The sequence below is a fragment of the Alosa pseudoharengus genome, unplaced genomic scaffold, assembly GCF_046254945.1.
Source record: "Alosa pseudoharengus isolate Yale_2024_CS ecotype anadromous, Long Island Sound unplaced genomic scaffold, YU_APseudo_1.1 YU_APseudo_1.1_scf_11, whole genome shotgun sequence".
In the NCBI taxonomy this organism is placed as follows: domain Eukaryota; kingdom Metazoa; phylum Chordata; class Actinopteri; order Clupeiformes; family Clupeidae; genus Alosa; species Alosa pseudoharengus.
The window spans coordinates 39,109,025-39,131,524 of record NW_027468576.1 but is presented as its reverse complement, the minus strand read 5'-3'; the positions used below and the strand labels follow the sequence as shown (position 1 = coordinate 39,131,524).

Below are 22,500 nucleotides of genomic sequence, written 5' to 3'. Positions count from 1 at the left end.
TAGAACACAGTTTGTTACCCCAATAAAGCTCCGCTCAGTAATTATTTAAAGAAAGGAGACGTCTGTTTTAATTTGTGAAATGCATGTCACTAAAAGCTTAATGCAAATCGGAACAAAAGTCAGTGAACGCGATCCTTTATTGACGTCAACTGATATACAGATGCTGGTCATATAATTAGAATATCATCAAAAAGTTGATTTATGTCAGTAATTCCATTCAAAAAGTGAAATTTGTGTATTAATTCATTACGCACAAACTGATATATTTCAAATGTTTATTTCTTTTAATTTTGATGATTATAACTGACAATGAAAATCCCAAATTCAGTATCTCAGACAATTAGAATATTACTTACAATTATAATATTACTTACCAATACAAAAAAAAAAAAGTTTTTTTAGAAATGTTGGCCAACTGAAAAGTATGAGCATGTACACAATACCCCATAGATTTTCTATAGTGTTACATGTAAGGTCAGGCGAGTTTGCTGGCCAATTAAGAACAGGGATACCGTGGTCCTTAAACCAGGTGCTGGTAGCTTTGGCACTATGTGCAGGTGCCAAGTCCTGTTGGAAAATGAAATCTGCATCTCCATAAAGTTGGTCAGCAGCAGGAAGCATGAAGTGCTCTAAAACTTCCTGGTAGATGGATGCGTTGACCCTGGACACAGTGGACCAACACCAGCAGATGCCATGGCACCCCAAATCATCACTGACTGTGGAAACTACACTGGACTTCAAGCAACGTGGATTCTGTGCCTTTTCCTCCAGACTCTGGGACCTTGATTTCCAAAGGAAATGCAAAATTTACTTTCATCAGAGAACATAACTTTGGACCACTCAGCAGCAGTCCAGTCCTTTTTGTCTTTAGCCCAGGCGAGACGCTTCTGATGCTGTCTCTTGTTCAAGAGTGGCTTGACACAAGGAATGCGACAGCTGAAACCCATCTTGCATACGTCTGTGTGTGGTGGTTCATGAAGCACTGACTCCAGCTGCAGTCTACTCTTTGTGAATCTCCCCCACATTTGTGAACGGGTTTTGTTTCACAATCCTCTCCAGGGTGCTGTTATCCCTATTGCTTGTACACTTTTATCTACCACATGCATCTTTTACTTCCCTTCGCCTCTCTATTTATGTGCTTGGACACAGAGCTCTGTGAACAGCCAGCCTCTTTAGCAATGACCTTTTGTTTTTTGCCCTCCTTGTGCATGGTGTCAATGGTCGTCTTTTGGACAACTGTCAGGTCAGCAGTCTTCCCCATGATTGTGTAGCCTACAGAACTAGAGACCATTTAAAGGCCTTTGCAGGTTTTTGAGTTAATTAGCTGATTAGAGTGTGGCACCAGGTGTCTTCAATATCGAACCTTTTCACAATATTCAAATTTTCTGAGATACTAAATTTGGGATTTTCATTAGTTGTCAGTTATAATCATCAAAATTAAAATAAATAAACATTTGAAATATATCAGTCTGTGTGTAATGAATGAATATAATATAAGTTTCACCTTTTGAATGGAATTACTGACATAAATCAACTTTTTGATGATATTCTAATTATATGACCAGCACCTGTATTATGACGATGGTTGATTCTTCTTTCTGCTCTGTTGGCTTATGTATAGGAGTCTTGCTGATTCTAGAAAATTTTTATGTGACTGCTGCTCTCCCTATGTCACATATACACACACACACATACAGTAGACACACACACCTACGCTCTCTCCCTTCCTCTCTCTCTCTCTCTCACACACACACACACACACACACACACACACACACACACACTCTTCACTTCACGTAGCACACCAGTCTGACAGCTTTGCCATCGTAGAGAGGTTGTGTGCACTCGTGAGAGCGAGCACAGACCCATTGTTAAGATGTGAGGTCAACTGAATGAGACAGGCCGACCAGTAGAGCAGGTTCATAAAGACCATGTCTGCTTCTGCTCAGCCCTCCCCTCTGTATGTGTAATGCTGATTGCTGCTGAGGTAGTGAGGTGTACTCAGAACTAAAGTGAATATCAGTACAGGAGACCACCAAAGAAAGTGCAGATCAGCAGAAAAGCTGTGAAGTAAATCTGAATAGGCTACTCTCATTCTCTACTGTCTTTCTTGTTCTCTCTCTCTCTCTCTCTCACACACACACACACTATCTCACACACACACACACACACACACACGCACACACACACACACACATACACCACAGTCATAGGCTTTGAATAAGATCTCAGAGGACATGTTAGGGACCTGCCTTTTTAACACTGCTTTGTGTGTGCGTTTTATTAAGTTTCTTTGGAATATCACACAGACATGAAGGCAGACACAGCTCAGAGATGAAGGGAGATACTCGTCGTTATACACTACAATACAATGCAAAAGAGCAAAGAGTTAACTGGTTAAAGCAGTAAATGAGGGAGCCACTCTTCCAGCTGTTCTTATAGAAAACAAAAAAGTTACTAAAGTTGACATTCCAACACTGCCCCCTGGTGTCTGCTTCTGGTCAGTGCGATACCTCCATTTCATAAGTAGAAAACCAGCACAGAAAGAGCAAATCCTCTGCAAATCCTTTTCTAATCACACTGGTTCATCACTCCTCTGCGTAAACTGTAAATGTGGTGTCTGTAGATAAAATGTTTTGACTTCTTTTTCTTTTGTCCAGTTTCACCGTCTTGTAATGTCCTCCCTTCCTCGCAGGGAGCATGAACAAGTGAGCAGAAGAGATGATGTAAAGTGCTGTTTGTCGGAAGCACCAGACGCTGAGAAGGCCTTCAGAATTTCTCCACGTAGTTTCCAGGGAAGAGGCCCTGTTTGCCACGGAAACGTCCTCTCCACCATCCCGATGGATCTGGAAAGGTCAGAGATCAGGGGTCAGAGGTCAGAGTGGAATGAACATCACCTTCACAAACACCATCACTTACTGCCATCACTTCCAGCTCACACAAACACCATCACGTACCTCCATCACTCCCAGCACCATGACCAGCTCACTCAAACACCATCACATACCTCCATCACTTCCAGCTCACACAAACACCATCACATACCTCCATCACTCTCAGCTCACACAAACACCATCACGTACCTCCATCACTCCCAGCTCACTCAAACACCATCAACAGCTGCTCACTCAAGGCATGCTGAGTGCTCAGTCACTGTTACTCTCACATCAGTACCTACAGTGCTCAGACACTCCAAATGTTTCATTCTTTTCAAATCAGGCCTTGATATATTGTACTTGTAGTTTTATTCAAAAATAAGGCAAAGACAATTTGGTTGGATTTGTTTTCACACACACAGTAATATATATATATATATAAAAGAAGTTATCCCGTTCACACACACAGTAATTTATATAAAGAAGTTCTCCAGTTCTCAGTGTGTGGATGCAGAAGGCTGGATAACTGTTCAAATCTCTCTCTGTAGCTCTGTACAGTATAATAATAATATATATATGTATATGTATATGTATATACATATATATAAGTACATATATATACATATAAATACATATATATAAGTATATGTATGAAGTTATTGACGGCTATTAAGCAGACGTGGTCACTGGGTTTGGGGATGAGTGATGGTCAGGCGGTGACATCACTGCTACTCCACCTCACACACACCATTACAGCATCCCCCCCCCCCCCCCCCACACACACACACATCATTACAGGCATCACCGCTACTCCACCTCACACACACCATTACAGCACCCCCATACACACACACACATACACACACACACCCACACACACACACAAACACACACACACACATCATTACATACACATATATGCCTATGTGTGTAGATGTATGTAGGTACGCATGCTAGTATGGGCCTATGTGTGTAGATGTAGGTAGGTACGCATGCTAGTATGTGCCTATGTGTATAGATGCAGGTACGTACGCATGCTAGTATGTGCCTATGTGTATAGATGCAGGTACAGTAGGTACGCATGCTAGTATGTGCCTATGTGTATAGATGCAGGTAGATGCAGGTAGGTATGCATGCTAGTACACTTGATGAGTACTCCTCTGAGTCGGACCTTCGGTCATGAGCTCGATGATGTCTCCGACGTCGAAGCTGATCTCGTCGGTGTCCTGTCCCACGTACTGGTAGAGCGCTCGGCACCTCGGCCCGGGGGGAGGGGCCTGGGCTTTGGGCCGGTTGGGAGCGGGGGGAGCACGAGGCTGGCTGATACTCTTCTTCCTCTGCATGCTGTGATACACACACACACACACACACACACACGCACGCACGCACGCACACGTGCACATACACACGCACACACACACACACGCACGCACACACACACACGCACACGCGCACACACACGCACGCACACGTGCACACACACGCACACGCACACGCACATGCACACACACACGCACGCACACACACACACACACACGTACACACACACACACACACACACACGCACACGCACACGCACACGCACACGTGCACACACACGCACACGTGCACACACACGCACACGCGCACACATGCACACACGCACACACACACACACACGCACACACACATTTACATTTACAATTAGCTCACGGTTTTACCCAAAGTGACTTACAAAAAGGGAACCACTCAAGGTACAGTGTCTGGTAGGAGCTAGAGATGGGACTAGGGATATTACAGCTGACATTGATACCAGTTAGTGCTATGAGTGCTATGCTTTCACTAACTCATGCACACACACACACACACACACACACACACACACACACACACACACACACACACACAGTTAGTGCTATGTAGTTTTTAGTGATAAACCAGGTGGAGCAGTTCTTACCCAGACACCCCTTGGTCGGGGACGTTGAGGAAGTCCCGGTTGCTCTGCGGGGCTGGTGTGTGTGCGGGGCCACGTCGGACCTTCTGGGAATTCATTTTGGGCAGGGCGCTGGTGGTCGGGGCTTGGTGCTTCTGGGGGGAGGAGTATGTCTGTTCTCTAGGCGGGGTGGGGGTGTGGCCACGCGAGAACTGGGCAGCGCCATTCTGATGTCCTGTGGGGACGAGATCAAGGAGCCAATCGGGGATGAGATCATAATCTCATGACCACTATTAGTACAGCATCACAGCTGTATATGTCCTAGCATAATACACAACGCCAATGCTATACAGTCACATCCTGCATAATACACAACGCCAATGCTATACAGTCACATCCTGCATAATACACAACGCCAATGCTATACAGTCACATCCTGCATAATACACAACGCCAATGATATACAGTCACATCCTGCATAATACACAACGCCAATGCTATACAGTCACATCATGCATAATACACAACGCCAATGCTATACAGTCACATCCTGCATAATACACAACGCCAATGCTATACAGTCACATCCTGCATAATACACAACGCCAATGCTATACAGTCACATCCTGCATAATACACAACGCCAATGCTATACAGTCACATCCTGCATATACACAACGCCAATGCTATACAGTCACATCCTAGCATAATACACAACGCCAATGCTATACAGTCACATCCTGCACATACACAACGCCAATGCTATACAGTCACATCCTGCATAATACACAACGCCAATGCTATACAGTCACATCCTGCATAATACACAACGCCAATGCTATACAGTCACATCATGCATAATACACAACGCCAATGCTATACAGTCACATCCTGCATAATACACAACGCCAATGCTATACAGTCACATCCTGCATATACACAACGCCAATGCTATACAGTCACATCCTGCATAATACACAACGGCAATGCTATACAGTCACATCCTGCATATACACAACGCCAATGCTATACAGTCACATCCTAGCATAATACACAACGCCAATGCTATACAGTCACATCCTGCATATACACAACAGCAATGCTATACAGTCACATCCTTTATAATACACAACGCCAATGCTATACAGTCACATCCTGCATAATACACAACGCCAATGCTATAGTCACATCCTGCATAATACACAACGCCAATGCTATACAGTCACATCCTGCATAATACACAACGCCAATGCTATACAGTCACATCCTGCATAATACACAACGCCAATGCTATACAGTCACATCCTGCATATACACAACGCCAATGCTATACAGTCACATCATGCATATACACAACGCCAATGCTATACAGTCACATCCTGCATATACACAACGCCAATGCTATACAGTCACATCCTGCATATACACAACGCCAATGCTATACAGTCACATCCTGCATATACACAATGCCAATGCTATACAGTCACATCCTGCATATACACAACGCCAATGCTATACAGTCACATCCTGCATATACACAACGCCAATGCTATACAGTCACCAACATATACACAATATATCCTGTGTTGTGTTGAACTGTGTGGCTCAGTCCTGCACACGCCCGGACTCGAACCCGCAAACAGCAGCACCTCTGATCTGAAGTCGAGCTTGCTAACAATCAAGCTAAAAGCATGACATCCCAGCACAAACACACACAAGGAGAGTGAACACACTTATGCAACCCCCAGCCCCTTCATTAACCACGGCACTGTAGAGCGACGCCTCCAGATGTATTTCTATCTACTTGTTGTTTGTGAGCATGCTGCACGTACTACTTTTGGCTCTTGTGGTCATCACTGCTGACTTGGTCCGTCACAATTGGCAAGTGCGCATGCACACACACACACACACACACACACACACACACACACACACACACACACACACACACACAGCACACACACACACACACACACACACACACACACACACACACACACACACACACACACACACACACACAGCACACACACACACACACACAGCACACACACACACACACACACACACACACACACACAAACACACACACACACACACACACACACACACACACACACACAAACACACACACACACACACACACACACACACACAGATAGCAGGTCTCCCCTTCCTTGCAGGTGATTTTCATGTGTGTGTCTGTGTGTGTGTGTGTGTCTCACTCGTGTGCTGACCTCTGCTTTGCTGCTGTCTCCGGCCCTGGCCTTGCGGAGCACCTTTCCGGCTGGGTTCTGTGGAGAGCAAGGGAAGTGTAAAAATGCACCCTTCATGTTTCACACTCTCTTGAGTCTAGGCCAACTGTCTCCTCTCGTCCCTGTTGCCTTAGTAGGTTTAAAGTTCAAGCTCGGCTCTGTAAAGCTATATTTAAAGCACCAAAGAACACCAAAGAACTTTTCATCTGTCGCACGCACTATTTGTTTATCCAGCACCGGCTTTGCAAATAACAATGTCCACAGACAAGGTAGAATAAGTTGCATGATTTTATGAAAGTACGATGTATTGCGACATCAGATGCAAATTAAATTTGTAGTTTCTCATGTCTCATTCCATCGAACTACAGATCCGCTACCCGATGCAGCAAACTTACATAGTGCGGTAATAGCCGATAGAGGGCCGCGAAGCGAATGCAGAAAGTGCCGTTCACCCTGTTACGAGTTGATGAACCACTGAAACGATTTTGGAAACATTATTTTAAGGTACAAAAAACTCTTTGGTGTTGCTTTAAGGAACGCTGATGTCAACACAAAGGTCTGAACTGCCTCCTGTGTCTCATGTTCCTCTCTCATAAAATAACTCTTGTAGTACATGATGAGAGGTGGTTAATAACATGATTTATAAGGCCTTGCGGTTTAACATGACATGGTTGATAAAATAAGATAATTTATGGCTTTAATAAGATGTGCTTATAAGGCTTTTAGTGTTCATAAGGCTTTTATAAGATGGTTTATAAGGCTTCTATAAGATGCGATCTTCGCCGCTGTAGTTTGTGCTTGTTGTGCAGGGTCCCACTGTTCGGTGCAGGGGTGTCCCATCACACACACACACACACACACACACACACACACATCATCGCTTCCTATCGTACTCACTGGACGTCTTGGGCAGCCCGTCGCCGATGCTGATGGTCAGGGTCTTTCCTCCTGGTTTTATCTGCGCCAGGTCGCCCTGTCCTCGTTGGAACACCAGGGTACGAGTGCCCCCTCCTCCCCAGCCCTCCTTCTTAACCTTAAAGTCCAGCCTGGTGGGGCGACACACACACACACACACACACACACACACACACACACACACACACACACACACACACACACACAAACAAAGGGTTAAACATTTTATCATCAGTACAGACATGCAACCCCAATCCTAAGTGAGCCCTCTAAGTGAGATGTGTGTGTGAGTAATGAAAGTGTGTATGTAGCTATGTCAAAGATGTGTGTGTGAGTAATGAAAGTGTGTATGTAGCTATGTCAAAGATGTGTGTGTGAGTAATGAAAGTGTGTATGTAGCATAGCGTAGCGTCCGGCTCTGACCGGTCACTGAAGGAGAGGGACAGTTTGCTCTTGGTGGTCTCCTCGTAGCGCTTGCAGAGCAGGCTGAGGAACTCGGTCTTAAAGTTGGACTCCAGCAGGCTGTCATACTGAGCCTCATGGATAATGAAGAAGTCATCCTGCCTCGTGCTGGAGAAGAGAGAGAGAGAGAGAGAGAGAGAGAGGAGGAGAGAGAGAGAGAGAGAGGAGGAGAGAGAGAGAGAAAGGAAGAGAGAGAGGAAGGTTAGAGAAGACAGGAAGTTAGAAAGACAAGTGAAACAAGGATTGCGGAAGGGTGCTCAGAACACAGAGGGGAAGTAGTTATGAGGGAAACGCCTGACAAAGTTAATTACTAAAGATTGTAGAGCGCTATGCGCTAAGATTTGTGTTAATTACACTACAAGTTGTAGTAGCAGTGGTTGCTAGGTTACTAAGCCAGAACAGCTTTTCTTTCCATATTCATGAACTCCATGAATTATTTCCTTAGACCGTTTGGGGTGTGGGGACGTATGCCCAAGTTCACTGAGTGCAAAAAACAAACAAACAATAGGATGACTAATATCTAAGCAGAACTGACCTGGTTCTTGTGAAATTACACAATCAAAGAGTAGAATCACAGTTACACTTTTATAATGTTATATAGCTAATTACACAATCATAGAGTAGAATTACAGTTACACTTGTATAATTGTATATGGCTAGATGCCCTCTGGTCCTGAGCTGTTGACTTGCTGCACTGGTACATTGATACATTGGCTTGTTGCCTTGGTGCACCGCTGTAACTGACTGAACGATTGTCCAGTTCCTAACTAGTACCGAACTAGGGTACTGGTGCCCTGGTGTATGTACAGTATACTGGTGTACTGGTGGTATGTGTATATTACCTCAGTGAGATGGCCTAGTGGTATGTGTATGTTACCTCAGTGAGATGGCCTATATGTAGTGTGTATATTACCTCAGTGAGATGGCCTATATGTAGTGTGTATGTTACCTCAGTGAGATGGCCTATATGTAGTGTGTATGTTACCTCAGTGAGATGGCCTATATGTAGTGTGTATGTTACCTCAGTGAGATGGCCTATATGTAGTGTGTATGTTACCTCAGTGAGATGGCCTATATGTAGAGTGTATGTTACCTCAGTGAGATGGCCTATATGTAGTGTGTATATTACCTCAGTGAGATGGCCTATATGTAGTGTGTATGTTACCTCAGTGAGATGGCCTATATGTAGTGTGTATGTTACCTCAGTGAGATGGCCTATATGTAGTGTGTATGTTACCTCAGTGAGATGGCCTATATGTAGTGTGTATGTTACCTCAGTGAGATGGCCCAGTGGTATATGTAGTGTGTATATTACCTCAGTGAGATGGCCTATATGTAGTGTGTATGTTACCTCAGTGAGATGGCCTATATGTAGTGTGTATGTTACCTCAGTGAGATGGCCTATATGTAGTGTGTATGTTACCTCAGTGAGATGGCCTATATGTAGTGTGTATGTTACCTCAGTGAGATGGCCTATATGTAGTGTGTATATTACCTCAGTGAGATGGCCTATATGTAGTGTGTATGTTACCTCAGTGAGATGGCCTATATGTAGTGTGTATGTTACCTCAGTGAGATGGCCCAGTGGTATATGTAGTGTGTATGTTACCTCAGTGAGATGGCCCGGATGCTCCCCAGCTCCAGCTTGCGTTTCAGCACCTCCTTGATCATGCCCTTCTCTGGTCCCTTCTTCTCCTTCTCTCGACCAATGAGGTAAATCCCCTTAGGAGTCAGGATCAAGTCCCGCTTAATCGACTGAACCAAAGACACACATGAGAACGGTATTAGACTGAGATAAACGAAGGGCTAAAGAGAAATCTATAAAAGGAATAATTAATTTAGGATGTTATACAGGAGGGCATGCAGTTTATACCTTACCACACTCAACATAACACACACATGCAGTTTATACCTTACCGCACTCAACATAACACACACATAATCTTACCGCACTCAACATAACACACACATAATCTTACCGCACTCAACATAACACACACATAAACTTACCGCACTCAACATAACACACACATAATCTTGACACTACACCCTCACATAACTTAAAGGTTGTATCAGGTTGTATCAGGCCCAAAAAAGACCCGAACATAAATGGTCACATTCATCTAATCTTTCCTAACGATCCGCTAGCTGTCTGCCCCATAAGCAGGCCGTCAAAAAAATGCATCTCTGTAGGCAGCCTAGGCTCCGAGATCTGTACACAAAAACAATTGCTACCAACAAAGGCAAAATAAACTGTTTCAACCAATAACCGACGAGATGCGCATTTAGGAGGGTTTTAATTGCACGGGAGGGAGGGGGAGGGAGTAGCGAGCTAGCTCTCTGTTTTGTTTGAACATCAACAGAAGTGACGTATTCCCGCTATCGCTGATACAACCTTTAAGTCAGGGAAAGCAATAACCTGACTTCACTGGGGGATGTTGAGTGCACTCATTTTCTGTTTACAGAATGAATATAATCTGAGAAGAGACAAATTGTAACTGCTATATTCCAAGCTTTATGTTTCACTCTTCATGACCTTAAACTATGTGTAATGCGGCTAATAGAGGCTGATAAGCAGCAGTTGAAGCCATCAGAATGCATTCTCTCCAGGGAGTCCTGCTCCACCTTAAAGCGCCGGTCGAACTTGTTGGCGGAGTCGGCGAAGTCGACACGCTCTCTCTTGCCGAGGAACTGCCTCAGCTCCGGACGATCCTCCATGCCCAGGTAGTCGCCCACGAAGTTACGGTTGATGCTGTTCCTACGCCGCTCCTTAGAGTTGTACAAGATGTCTGATGCTGTGGGCGTGAGACAGAGGGAAAGGAAGGAGGGACAGAGAGAGAGAGGGAGAGAGAAAGAGAGAGGGAGAGAAGAGAATGAGAGAAAGAAGAAGAGAGGAGAATGAGAGAGAGAGGGAGAAACAGAAGAGGATGGGAGAAGTAGAGTGAGATATATAGAGAGAGAGATAGAGAGGATGAGAGAGGAGAAAGAGAGAAAGAGAGAGAGAGAGGAGGATAAGAGAAGTGAGAGAGAGAGAGTGAGGAGGAGTGAAAAAGCAAAAGGAAATTGAGTCATTTTCACTTCTTTTTCTCCTTTTCACACATAGAACTATAGAAAAATGAGGAGACCACTGCACGTTTGAATATGACCGTCCACTCATTCCAATGTCACTCGACAACCGTAGGATGACATCAGAACAATGTGCAGTGGTCTCTTAATTTTTTCCAGAGCTGTATACTAAACAATTACAACACCAATGCACATATGATATCTCACAAACACAAACACACACACACACACACACACACACACACACACAAACACAAACACACACACACACACACACACACACACACACACACACACACACACACAAACACAAACACACACACACACACACACACACACACACACACACCAATGCACATAATTTATCACAAATCTACAGACACCTAGAACACACTCAGTAGGCATTAACACCAAGGCACATACCAACACACACAGACTACACACAGTCTCTCTCTCTCTTTCTCACACATACCAACACACACAGACTACACACATACACACAAACAGGGCCAGATGTACTAATGCTTTTGCGCCCACTCCAGGCGTATTTCTTTTGCAACGTGCGCGTAAAATCATGGCGAGGTACAGTATGTACAAACAGGCCGCACTGAGGTAGAAGCGCAGACTATCTGTCGCGGGAGCTGAAAATGGCAAATTGCGCTTTTCCGTGCCATGCATATGCATTCATTGAGGATCCAGGGGAAAGTGGGAGTTTAGTGTAAAGAGATAAAGCGAAAAGAGCGCCTAATTATGTATTCCGCGGTATGTACAAAGACTGCCTGTGAAAGCGAACGTCTATTCTGCGCCTAAATATTTCCGCCTTGTAAAAGCAGGTGTTAATCCAAATTGCGGTTAAATGTGTCAATAAAAGAACCTTTCAAAGACAACAGAATTGCTATTTAGGGCACCATTTTTGCGTCTTTGTACTATATCAAAAGCAACCTTAACTTTCGTTGGCTTTTCGAATGTCTTACTTTCACTTTCACGTCATCCACTTGATCTTCGAATGTCTTACTTTCACTTTCACCCATTAAACTTTCCTACTTGCTAGATTTGACCAATCTTCCAAAGCCTACGTGCACAAGTAGTTTGAGTAGAACTACTGATCTTCATTATCTCCCTGCTTGTTGACATCTTATCATGTATTGTATTATTTCATGATTGCTAAACATTTGATTCTTTTTAATGTTCTCATCAGTTAACCCTTAGAACCCTAAGCTGTTTTTAGGGCATTTTCACTACCTTTATTCATAAGGATTTATTCTGGTCATTGTAAGTGCCACACACATATATTATATATTGTTTTTTTCAGGAGAGTTTAGGCTATTTAGATCTGCCATCATTTCATGTATTAATACTAGCATTGATTTTATTTTGATTTTTAAAGAATTAAAATATAAAAAGTGTATTATAAAAATTCTTATATTTCGACATGTATCTCACCACTGCAAGCTCACAGCTCTACATGCATTTCATGTGTGTGTAGGGCAGACTGTCCTGAATCGGGCAATATAATTGCCATGTTGGAGGTATACTCTGGGGCTGAGCAATTTACAGAAATATTTGCTGTGTGATTTACGGAAATAAATGCCATTTTTTATTTAGTGATGAAAAATGACCTTTCTGCGCTCCATATCTGTGACACGAACTGATCTGACCTGACTTGACCCGAGGTTGCGTGTTAGCCTGCGTGCCTGTGTGTATGCAGTCATAATAATTCTCAACTCTTTACTGCATTGCCATGAACAAAGTAAAGGCAAAAAAGGTGTTTATTTGTTGAACAAATTGGGATGCAATGTGAGCCTTGAATTGGATGCCATGCAGGAATTTGCTAGGATCTCAAAACCGGAATATGAACATGCTTTGCCATAGAGAAACACATGATAGCATTGGATTATAAACATGCTTTGCCACAAGAACAGACAAAAACGTGGGGTAAGTCCAGCTATATGAAGTTATTATTTTGCTGTCACTTCGTCTGTTTTATAACCCAGAAGGATGTGCATGCGTGGCATATCTATGCGATCACGGGTCCGCGAGTAATTCAAACGAGAGTAAAGAGTGTGCAGCATTGGTTTGTGTACATGACGTTATTATTTTGCAGTCACTTCGTCTGATTTTATAAGCCAGAAGGATCGATAAACATGGTACCAATGGATAGCCCTGTGCCCCCTCTTTCATCTGATATGCTTGCCATATCGATGCGATCACGGGTCCGCGAGTAATTCAAACTAGAGTAATGTGTGTGCAGGTGAATGCAGAGAAGTATAGACTGTAAATATGATGCAATTTGATTTAATTTCATGATTTTTTTTAATTTTCATACTTGATCGTACAGACAAGTGTGTAGTCTCGTTGGAAAGCCCCACTTCTGCTCTGTCGTGCAATAAATGTTTCATCTCGCTGCGATGAACCGTTCCGGAGCAATGTAACAGAGAAGAAAGGGTGTGTTTTTTGACGCACTTTGCGTCAATCGGGTTCTAAGGGTTAACTTCAATCAACTATGTATGTAGACTATGCCATTCAGTTGTGGACGTTCGTAAATTGCGGTAGGGGCGGAGAAAGGCAGAGAAAAGCGCAGATTACCCAATGAAGTGAAAGTTTGATAAATACCACGTATCACAGCGTTCGCTATCTGCGGTTTGTCCATGGCACTGATAACGCTACGTTCGCAAATGTAGGTACATCTGACCCACAGTCTCTCTCTCTCTCTTTCTGTGTCTCTCTCTCTCTCTCTCACACACACACATACAGTCTATCTCTCTCTCTCTCTCTCTCTCACACACACACACACACACACACAGATTCTCTTTCTTTCTCTCTGTCTCTCTCTTTCTCTCTCTCTCACACACACACACACACACACACACACATACACAGATTCTATCTCTCTCTCACACACACACACACACATACACACAGTCTCTCTCACCTTCCTCCCTCATCTGTTCGTACTTCCTCCTGGCGATGTACTTCCTGTAGGCCTTCTGAATGGTGCGGGCGAATGTGTCGAACTTCCTCTCACGCATCTCCTCCAGGAGGAACAGCTGGTGGGAATCAAGAGAGAGTCCCTCCATAAGTCCGTCACTATCTGCCCCCCGTGAGTCCGTCACTATATCTGCCCTCCGTGAACCCGTCATTATATCTGCCCTCCACTATATCTGCCCCCCGTGAGTCCGTCACTATCTGCCCTCCGTGAATATGTCACTATATCTGCCCTCCGTGAACCCGTCATTATATCTGCCCTCTGTGAGTCCGTCACTATATCTGCCCTCCGTGAGTCCGTCACTATATCTGCCCTCTGTGAGTCCGTCACTATATCTGCCCTCTGTGAGTATGTCACTATATCTGCCCTCCGTGAGTATGTCACTATATCTGCCCTCCGTGAGTATGTCACTATATCTGCCCTCCGTGAGTCCGTCACTATATCTGCCCTCCGTGAGTATGTCACTATATCTGCCCTCCGTGAGTATGTCACTATATCTGCCCTCTGTGAGTCCGTCACTATATCTGCCCTCCGTGAGTATGTCACTATATCTGCCCTCTGTGAGTCCGTCACTATATCTGCCCTCCGTGAGTATGTCACTATATCTGCCCTCTGTGAGTCCGTCACTATATCTGCCCTCCGTGAGTATGTCACTATATCTGCCCTCTGTGAGTCCGTCACTATATCTGCCCTCCGTGAGTATGTCACTATATCTGCCCTCTGTGAGTCCGTCACTATATCTGCCCTCCGTGAGTATGTCACTATATCTGCCCTCCGTGAGTATGTCACTATATCTGCCCTCCGTGAGTATGTCACTATATCTGCCCTCCGTGAGTCCGTCACTATCTGTAGCTACTGCTGCTAACATCTCAACCATGATAACTGTTTCCTGTTATTACGACGGGCAACAGCTCAACAGTTTCCGCTGATTCTACACTTCTGTCCACTGTACACTGACGGTACAGATAAGATGTATCTGATTCTACAGACACTGACGGTACAGATAAGATGTATCTGATTTTACAGACACTGACTGTACAGATAAGATGTATCTGATTTTACAGTTTTTCTCTGTGGAACCCAAACCTGTGATAATATATGTATTTTAAACCTGTGATAATATATGTATTTTAAACCTGTGATAATATATGTATTTTAAACCTGTGATAATATATGTATTTTAATTGTTTTCTCTGTGGAACCCAAATCTTATACCATGTGACGTTGGTGTTGTCATCTACTCCATCTACGTGTTGAGTCTCTGTCTACTGAGCTTTGGCTCAGATCTGGCACCTGTCCAATAGCTGTGTGATTCGTACCGATTCGGGGTTCTTGACGAACACTTTGGAGCGGCCCATCTGGTACTGGTCAGTGTCCATGTTGACGGAGCGCAGAAGGTGGAGTACGCCGTCCTCCTCTCGCCCACGCCAGCCCGGCCATGTCTCTGCCGTCAGGATGGCGTACCTGCAGTGTACACACACACACACACACACACACAGCTGGGATTACACACGGGGACTACAGCACGCACACATACCTCAAACACACAGTCTTTATCATACTCAGGGCAAATACAACCAGAATTATACACACATACCTCACACACACACACACACACACACCTCACGCACACACCATTAACACACAGCTGGAATTATCAGACTACATACACACAGCAACATATACACCACAAACACACAGAAGACATAACACACAGAAGACACACACACACACACACACACACACACACACACACACACACACACACACACACACACATGGTTAACACCATCACCCTCAGAGGAATATTACAACCAGCATCAATTTGCAAGCACACCTGTTCATCCCAACCACACAGACCACATCCCATGCCAAGCAACCTGGAACCCAATCACCACATACACACACATACATACACACACACCACACACATACACACACACCACACAAGGAAATCCCACACCACACATAACAAACATTCAGCACACACACACACACACACACACACACGCACACGAACACACACAAGAAAATCCCACACCACACATAACAAACATTCAGCACACACACACACACGCACACACACACAAGGAAATACCACGCCACAAATAATAAACATTCAGCACACACACACACACACACGGCACACGCACACACACACACACGCACACAAGGAAATCCCACGCCACACATAACAAACATTCAGCACACACACACACACACACACACACACGCGCACACACACAAGGAAATCCCACGCCACACATAACAAGCAGGGAGACCTGCTGCAGCTAGTGAAGAAACACACCTGCAGGCATCACAGTGCATGACATAGACTGAGGATGTTCATGCTTACTTGTGTGTGTGTGTGTGTAAGCCTTACTTGTGTGTGTGTGTAAGCCTTACTTGTGTGTGTGTGTGTAAGCACATGTCTATGCAAACTGTGGTCCAGGATTTGAGTCATTTAAAAAACACAGATGACATCTACACATTGGTCCAGTGCAGTCCTGTGATGTAGCCTGATGTCCCTGTGATGTAGCCTGATGTAGCCTGATGTCCCTGTGATGTAGCCTGATGTAGCCTGATGTCCCTGTGTCAAGTTCTCTCTGTCTTTAATCTTTAAAGCACACTCAGCAGAAGTTCTATCAACACAGCTTGTGTGTATGCAGAAATGTCCACACAATCGGTCTAGTGGTCCAGGATTCAGTAATGAAAGCCACACAGATGATCCCTACAGATTGACCTCTGAAGCCCAGTAAGCAGAGGCTCTGTCACCGTGCTGGACAGGGTGGAACTCACCTCTGAGGCTCCACACACACACACACACACACACACACACACACACACACACACACACACACACACACACACACACACACACGCTGGTCTGGACGGGGGGGAACTCACCTCTGGAGGAACTTGTTGAAGACTCTGCGGTAGGCGAACCCTGCCCGTCTCACCCTGATGTTCTCGCGTAAGCCCAGGTACTCCACCTGATGCTTCGCCCTGTGGGCACACACACCTGCTCAGTCATGGGCTGCACCCAACACCAAACACACACACCTGCTCAGTCATGGGCTGCACTCAACACCAAACACACACACCTGCACACCTGCTCAGTCATGGGCTGCACTCTACACCAAACACACACACCTGCTCAGTCATGGGCTGCACTCAACACCAAACACACACACCTGCACACCTGCTCAGTCATGGGCTGCACTCTACACCAAACACACACACCTGCTCAGTCATGGGCTGCACTCAACACCAAACACACACACCTGCACACCTGCTCAGTCATGGGCTGCACTCTACACCAAACACACACACCTGCTCAGTCATGGGCTGCACTCAACACCAAACACACACACCTGCACACCTGCTCAGTCATGGGCTGCACTCTACACCAAACACACACACGTGCTTCTGCACCTGATACGCTACAGACCTCATCAGAACCAGTTCTGCTCATGATCCACTCTTTTCAGATCCAGTGTTGAAGACCAGAATAAATTAACGAGAGCAGTGAACTGGCCGTAGTACTTGGACACAAACCTTACAATTTAATCATCTCCATCCTGGACATCCCAGAAGGTTTTCATTAGAGCTATGCACATCCAACTATGCTATTTTACAGAGAGAGAAAGAGTGCGGGATTCAGAAAGAGAGAGAAAGAGATGGACAGAGAGAGAGAGATGAAGAGAGATAGAGCAAAGAGGGAGATGTAGAAAGAGAGAGAGATGGACAGAAAGAGAGAGAGAGAGATGGACAGAGAGAGAGAGATGGAGAGAGATAGAGCAAAGAGGGAGATGTAGAAAGAGAGAGAGAGAGATGGACAGAGAGAGAGAGATGGAGAGAGAGATAGAGCAAAGAGGGAGATGTAGAAAGAGAGAGAGAGAGATGGACAGAGAGAGAGAGAGATGGACAGAGAGAGAGATGGAGAGAGAGATAGAGCAAAGAGGGAGATGTAGAAAGAGAGAGAGAGAGATGGACAGAGAGAGAGAGAGAGAGATGGAGAGAGAGAGATGGAGAGAGAGATAGAGCAAAGAGGGAGATGTAGAAAGAGAGAGAGAGAGATGGACAGAGAGAGAGAGGGAGAGATGGAGAGAGAGATAGAGCAAAGAGGGAGATGTAGAAAGAGAGAGAGAGAGAGAGAGAGAGAGAGAGATGGACAGAGAAAGAGAGATGGAGAGAGAGATAGAGCAAAGAGGGAGATGTAGAAAGAGAGAGAGAGATAGACAGAGAGAGAGAGAGGGAGAGATGGAGAGAGAGATAGAGCAAAGAGGGAGATGTAGAAAGAGAGAGAGAGATGGACAGAGAGAGAGAGGGAGAGATGGAGAGAGAGAGAGCAAAGAGGGAGATGTAGAAAGAGAGAGAGAGAGAGAGAGAGATGGACAGAGAGAGAGAGAGATAGAGCAAAGAGGGAGATGTAGAAAGAGAGAGAGAGAGAGAGAGAGAGAGAGAGAGATGGACAGAGAGAGAGAGAGGAACAGACAGATGGATCACAGACAGAGAGATGCTCACCGGCTCTCCTCCCAGTCTTTGGGCCTCTTGGTCTCGTTGGGCTTGATGCAGCGGATGTAGTGGGGCGTACACTTCATCAGCGTGTTCACCAGGTCATTGGCCTGTTTCTGTGGGCAGCACAACACACAAGCACAGGGGTCAGCCTGGCAACACACACTACAGAGCTTTTACTGATCTGGACATCAGTAGAGCTGGACCAGAGCAAGCCCTGATATAGAGCTGGTGTCTAGGCAACAGAACAGAGCCATCTCTGAGATAGAGCTGTTGTCTGGGCAACAGTAGAGCTAGACCAGAGCCAGTCCTGACATAGAGCTGGAGGAGAAATCCGGCGATTTTTCACATAGATCTCCGTTTCTCGAGCCAGCTACAGCGCTACACTCTGGGGGCATGAACATGGGGGCTCATGAACATGCCCCCAGAGTGTAGCACTGTAGCTCATGAACATGCCCCCAGAGTGTAGCACTGTAGCTGCTCATGAACATGCCCCCAGAGTGTAGCGCTGTAGCTCATGAACATGCCCCAGAGTGTAGCACTGTAGCTGCTCATGAACATGCCCCCAGAGTGTAGCACTGTAGCTGAACATGGGGGCTCATTAACATGCCCCCAGAGTGTAGCAGCAACGCAAGCTCGGTAAAACCAATTGTTTTAAAACATTTTGTACAGACAGTACTTGTGACCTCGAGAAATGGAGATCTGTGTGAAAAAATTGGCAGATTTCTCCTTTAAGCTCAGATAAAGCACAGGTAAGACTCGTCCTTCAAGTAACTTACCCTAATCTTAGAACTAGCAGTGGTGGGTCGGCTCTTTTTGTCCGTGTTGAGGTTCTCTGGGAAGAGGCTGCAGATGAAGTCACTGAAGGATCAAGACACAGCAGGTTAACTCCACCTCTTCAATACACTTGAGAAGAATAAACACAGATATGACTCACCATCATGTGATCCAGTAGGCCTTCATGGTGATATTTAAAGATTATTTATTGGTCGTGGTCATAGCATTTAAATGCAGTGAGAATATTTAATAGTAGTGATAGTATGTAGTATGTACTGTATAGTAAGAGTATTTAAAGGAACCGTATGTAAGAAAAATATTTCAATTAATCATAAAATGGCCCTGATATGTCACTAGACATTAAGAAATCATGTTCATTTCAAACACTTATATCACTGACAACAGTAGTCCAGCCAGGATATTGTCATTTAAAAAGTGAAGTTGCAGCCCTCAACTGTTGTTGATGTTGTGTTTTGTCATGTCATGTTGTGTTTTGGCCTGATGCGCCACCCTCCACCTATCTACTAATCACGAAGTCAGTAGTGTTTCGCCATCCGCGTTGGCAACCTCGAGTCAGGGGGGAGGGGGAGGGGATACACCGCTCTTCAGTATTTTGAAAGTGATTGCAGTACCAGTTTTGGCCACAATCTTACATATGGTTCCTTTAATGACAACTAGAGTATTTAATATCTGAGTGGAATGTAAGTGATATACAGTATAATGTCTAAAAGATCTTTTAAATGCAGTGATAGTGTTTAATGCTAGAGATTGTGTTTAATGCAGTGATGGTGTTTAATGCAGTGATGGTGTTTAATGCAATGATGGTGTTTAATGCAGTGATGGTGTTTAATGCAGTGATGGTGCTTAATGCTGGTGATGGTGTTAAATGCAATGATGGTGTTTAATGCAGTGATGGTGTTTAATGCAGTGATGGTGCTTAATGCTGGTGATGGTGTTTAATGCAGTGATGGTGTTTAATGCTAGTGATGGTGTTTAATGCAGTGATGGTGTTTAATGCTAGTGATGGTGTTTAATGCAGTGATGGTGTTTAATGCAGTGATGGTGTTTAATGCTAGTGATGGTGTTTAATGCTAGTGATGGTGTTTGATGCAGTGATGGTGTTTAATGCTAGTGATGGTGTTTAATGCAGTGATGGTGTTTAATGCTAGTGATGGTGTTTAATGCTAGTGATGGTGTTTAATGCAGTGATGGTGTTTAATGCTAGTGATGGTGTTTAATGCTAGTGATGGTGTTTAGTGCAGTGATGGTGTTTAATGCTAGTGATGGTGTTTAATGCTAGTGATGGTGTTTAATGCTAGTGATGGTGTTTAATGCAGTGATGGTGTTTAATGCTAGTGATGGTGTTTAATGCTAGTGATGGTGTTTAATGCTAGTGATGGTGTTTAATGCAGTGATGGTGTTTAATGCTAGTGATGGGGTTTAATGCTAGTGATGGTGTTTAATGCTGGTGATGGTGTTTAATGCTAGTGATGGTGTTTAATGCTGGTGATGGTGTTTAATGCTGGTGATGGTGTTTAATGCTAGTGATGGTGTTTAATGCTAGTGATGGTGTTTAATGCTAGTGATGGTGTTTAATGCTAGTGAAAGTATTGAGAGTCTCTGAGGACACTCACTGTGTGCTGCTCTGCATGAGTTCAATGAGGTCAGGGAAGAGGACGTCTCGGTTTCTCTCGCAGAATCCGTTTATGTCGTAGGACACCTGAGCACACGAGACAACAGCATTCATCAGACCGTTAAAACCCTTTCCAAACACTTCTAATAAGAGGCTCAATTAAAGGCAAATAATCTTTTAAATTGCTTTATGGCTTTATATGTAGATGGGATTACATACTGCAGTTATTATACATTGCTCTTAATCAGGTTTATATGGAAAATACTTACAATCTATTACAGTGTACTTTTACAAAACCTCAAACGAATAAACATACATATGAACAAATAAATAAATCTAATGCTTAAAGACATCAAATAAATCTAATGCTTAAATACATCAAATAAATGTAATGCTTAAAGACATCAAATAAATGTAATGCTTAAAGACATCAAATAAATATAATGCTTTAAGACATCAAATAAATCTAATGCTTAAAGACATCAAGTGATTTGCATTGCTGATGAAGCACACTGCAGTAGTGCTGTAGTACTAATTGCTGATGAAGCACACTGCAGTACTGCTGTTGAGCCACAGGTGGCGAGTGCTCACCTTGCCGGCGTAGTGGTGGATGACAAAGCCAGCGTTCCAGTTGTTGAAGTGCTCGTGCGTTCCCACGGCGCCCGACAGTTTCTGCAGCAGCGTGCCGTCTGCTCCATCCCCTTTGGCGTGCAACGTGGCACACACGTCGTCCAGAACACTCATGATGCCCGGAGGGTTCTAGAACAGAGGCGTCAGCCCGAGGACATGAGGAGACGTGCAGAGGGCAAGTTGGTTAGCCAAAACAGGAAGTCCTAGACGTCACTAGGAGACCACTAATGAGATGAGACGTCACTAAGAGACCACTAAAAGTGCCTCATATGAGATGAGAACGTCACTAAGAGACCTCTAAAGGAGCCTCATATGAGATGAGATGAGACATCACTAAGAGACCTCTGAAGGAGCCTCATATGAGATGAGATGAGACGTCACTAAGAGACCTCTAAAGGAGCCTCATATGAGATGAGATGAGACGTCACTAAGAGACTTCTAAAGGTGCCTCATATGAGATGAGATGAGAC

The 22,500-nt window shown here is 44.5% G+C and overlaps 1 protein-coding gene across 1 annotated transcript in view; it reads right to left on the bottom strand.

Annotated features, from left to right (window-relative positions):
* Positions 1 to 2,245: 2,245 nt before the first annotated feature.
* The window catches only part of myo1f (myosin IF), a 48,485-nt gene continuing 28,230 nt past the window's right edge, over positions 2,246 to 22,500 (bottom strand). The window contains exons 14-28 of the mRNA XM_076279136.1: positions 21,992 to 22,159; positions 21,402 to 21,487; positions 19,770 to 19,851; positions 19,000 to 19,106; positions 17,380 to 17,478; positions 15,792 to 15,936; positions 14,419 to 14,533; positions 11,046 to 11,215; positions 10,030 to 10,175; positions 8,382 to 8,528; positions 7,941 to 8,089; positions 7,026 to 7,082; positions 4,813 to 5,023; positions 4,048 to 4,220; positions 2,246 to 2,846 (exon numbers count right to left, since the gene is read on the bottom strand). Coding sequence (XP_076135251.1) covers positions 2,770 to 2,846; positions 4,048 to 4,220; positions 4,813 to 5,023; positions 7,026 to 7,082; positions 7,941 to 8,089; positions 8,382 to 8,528; positions 10,030 to 10,175; positions 11,046 to 11,215; positions 14,419 to 14,533; positions 15,792 to 15,936; positions 17,380 to 17,478; positions 19,000 to 19,106; positions 19,770 to 19,851; positions 21,402 to 21,487; positions 21,992 to 22,159 — 1,932 coding nt within the window. The 3' untranslated portion in view covers positions 2,246 to 2,769. The remainder of the gene's footprint in view (positions 2,847 to 4,047; positions 4,221 to 4,812; positions 5,024 to 7,025; positions 7,083 to 7,940; positions 8,090 to 8,381; positions 8,529 to 10,029; positions 10,176 to 11,045; positions 11,216 to 14,418; positions 14,534 to 15,791; positions 15,937 to 17,379; positions 17,479 to 18,999; positions 19,107 to 19,769; positions 19,852 to 21,401; positions 21,488 to 21,991; positions 22,160 to 22,500) is intronic.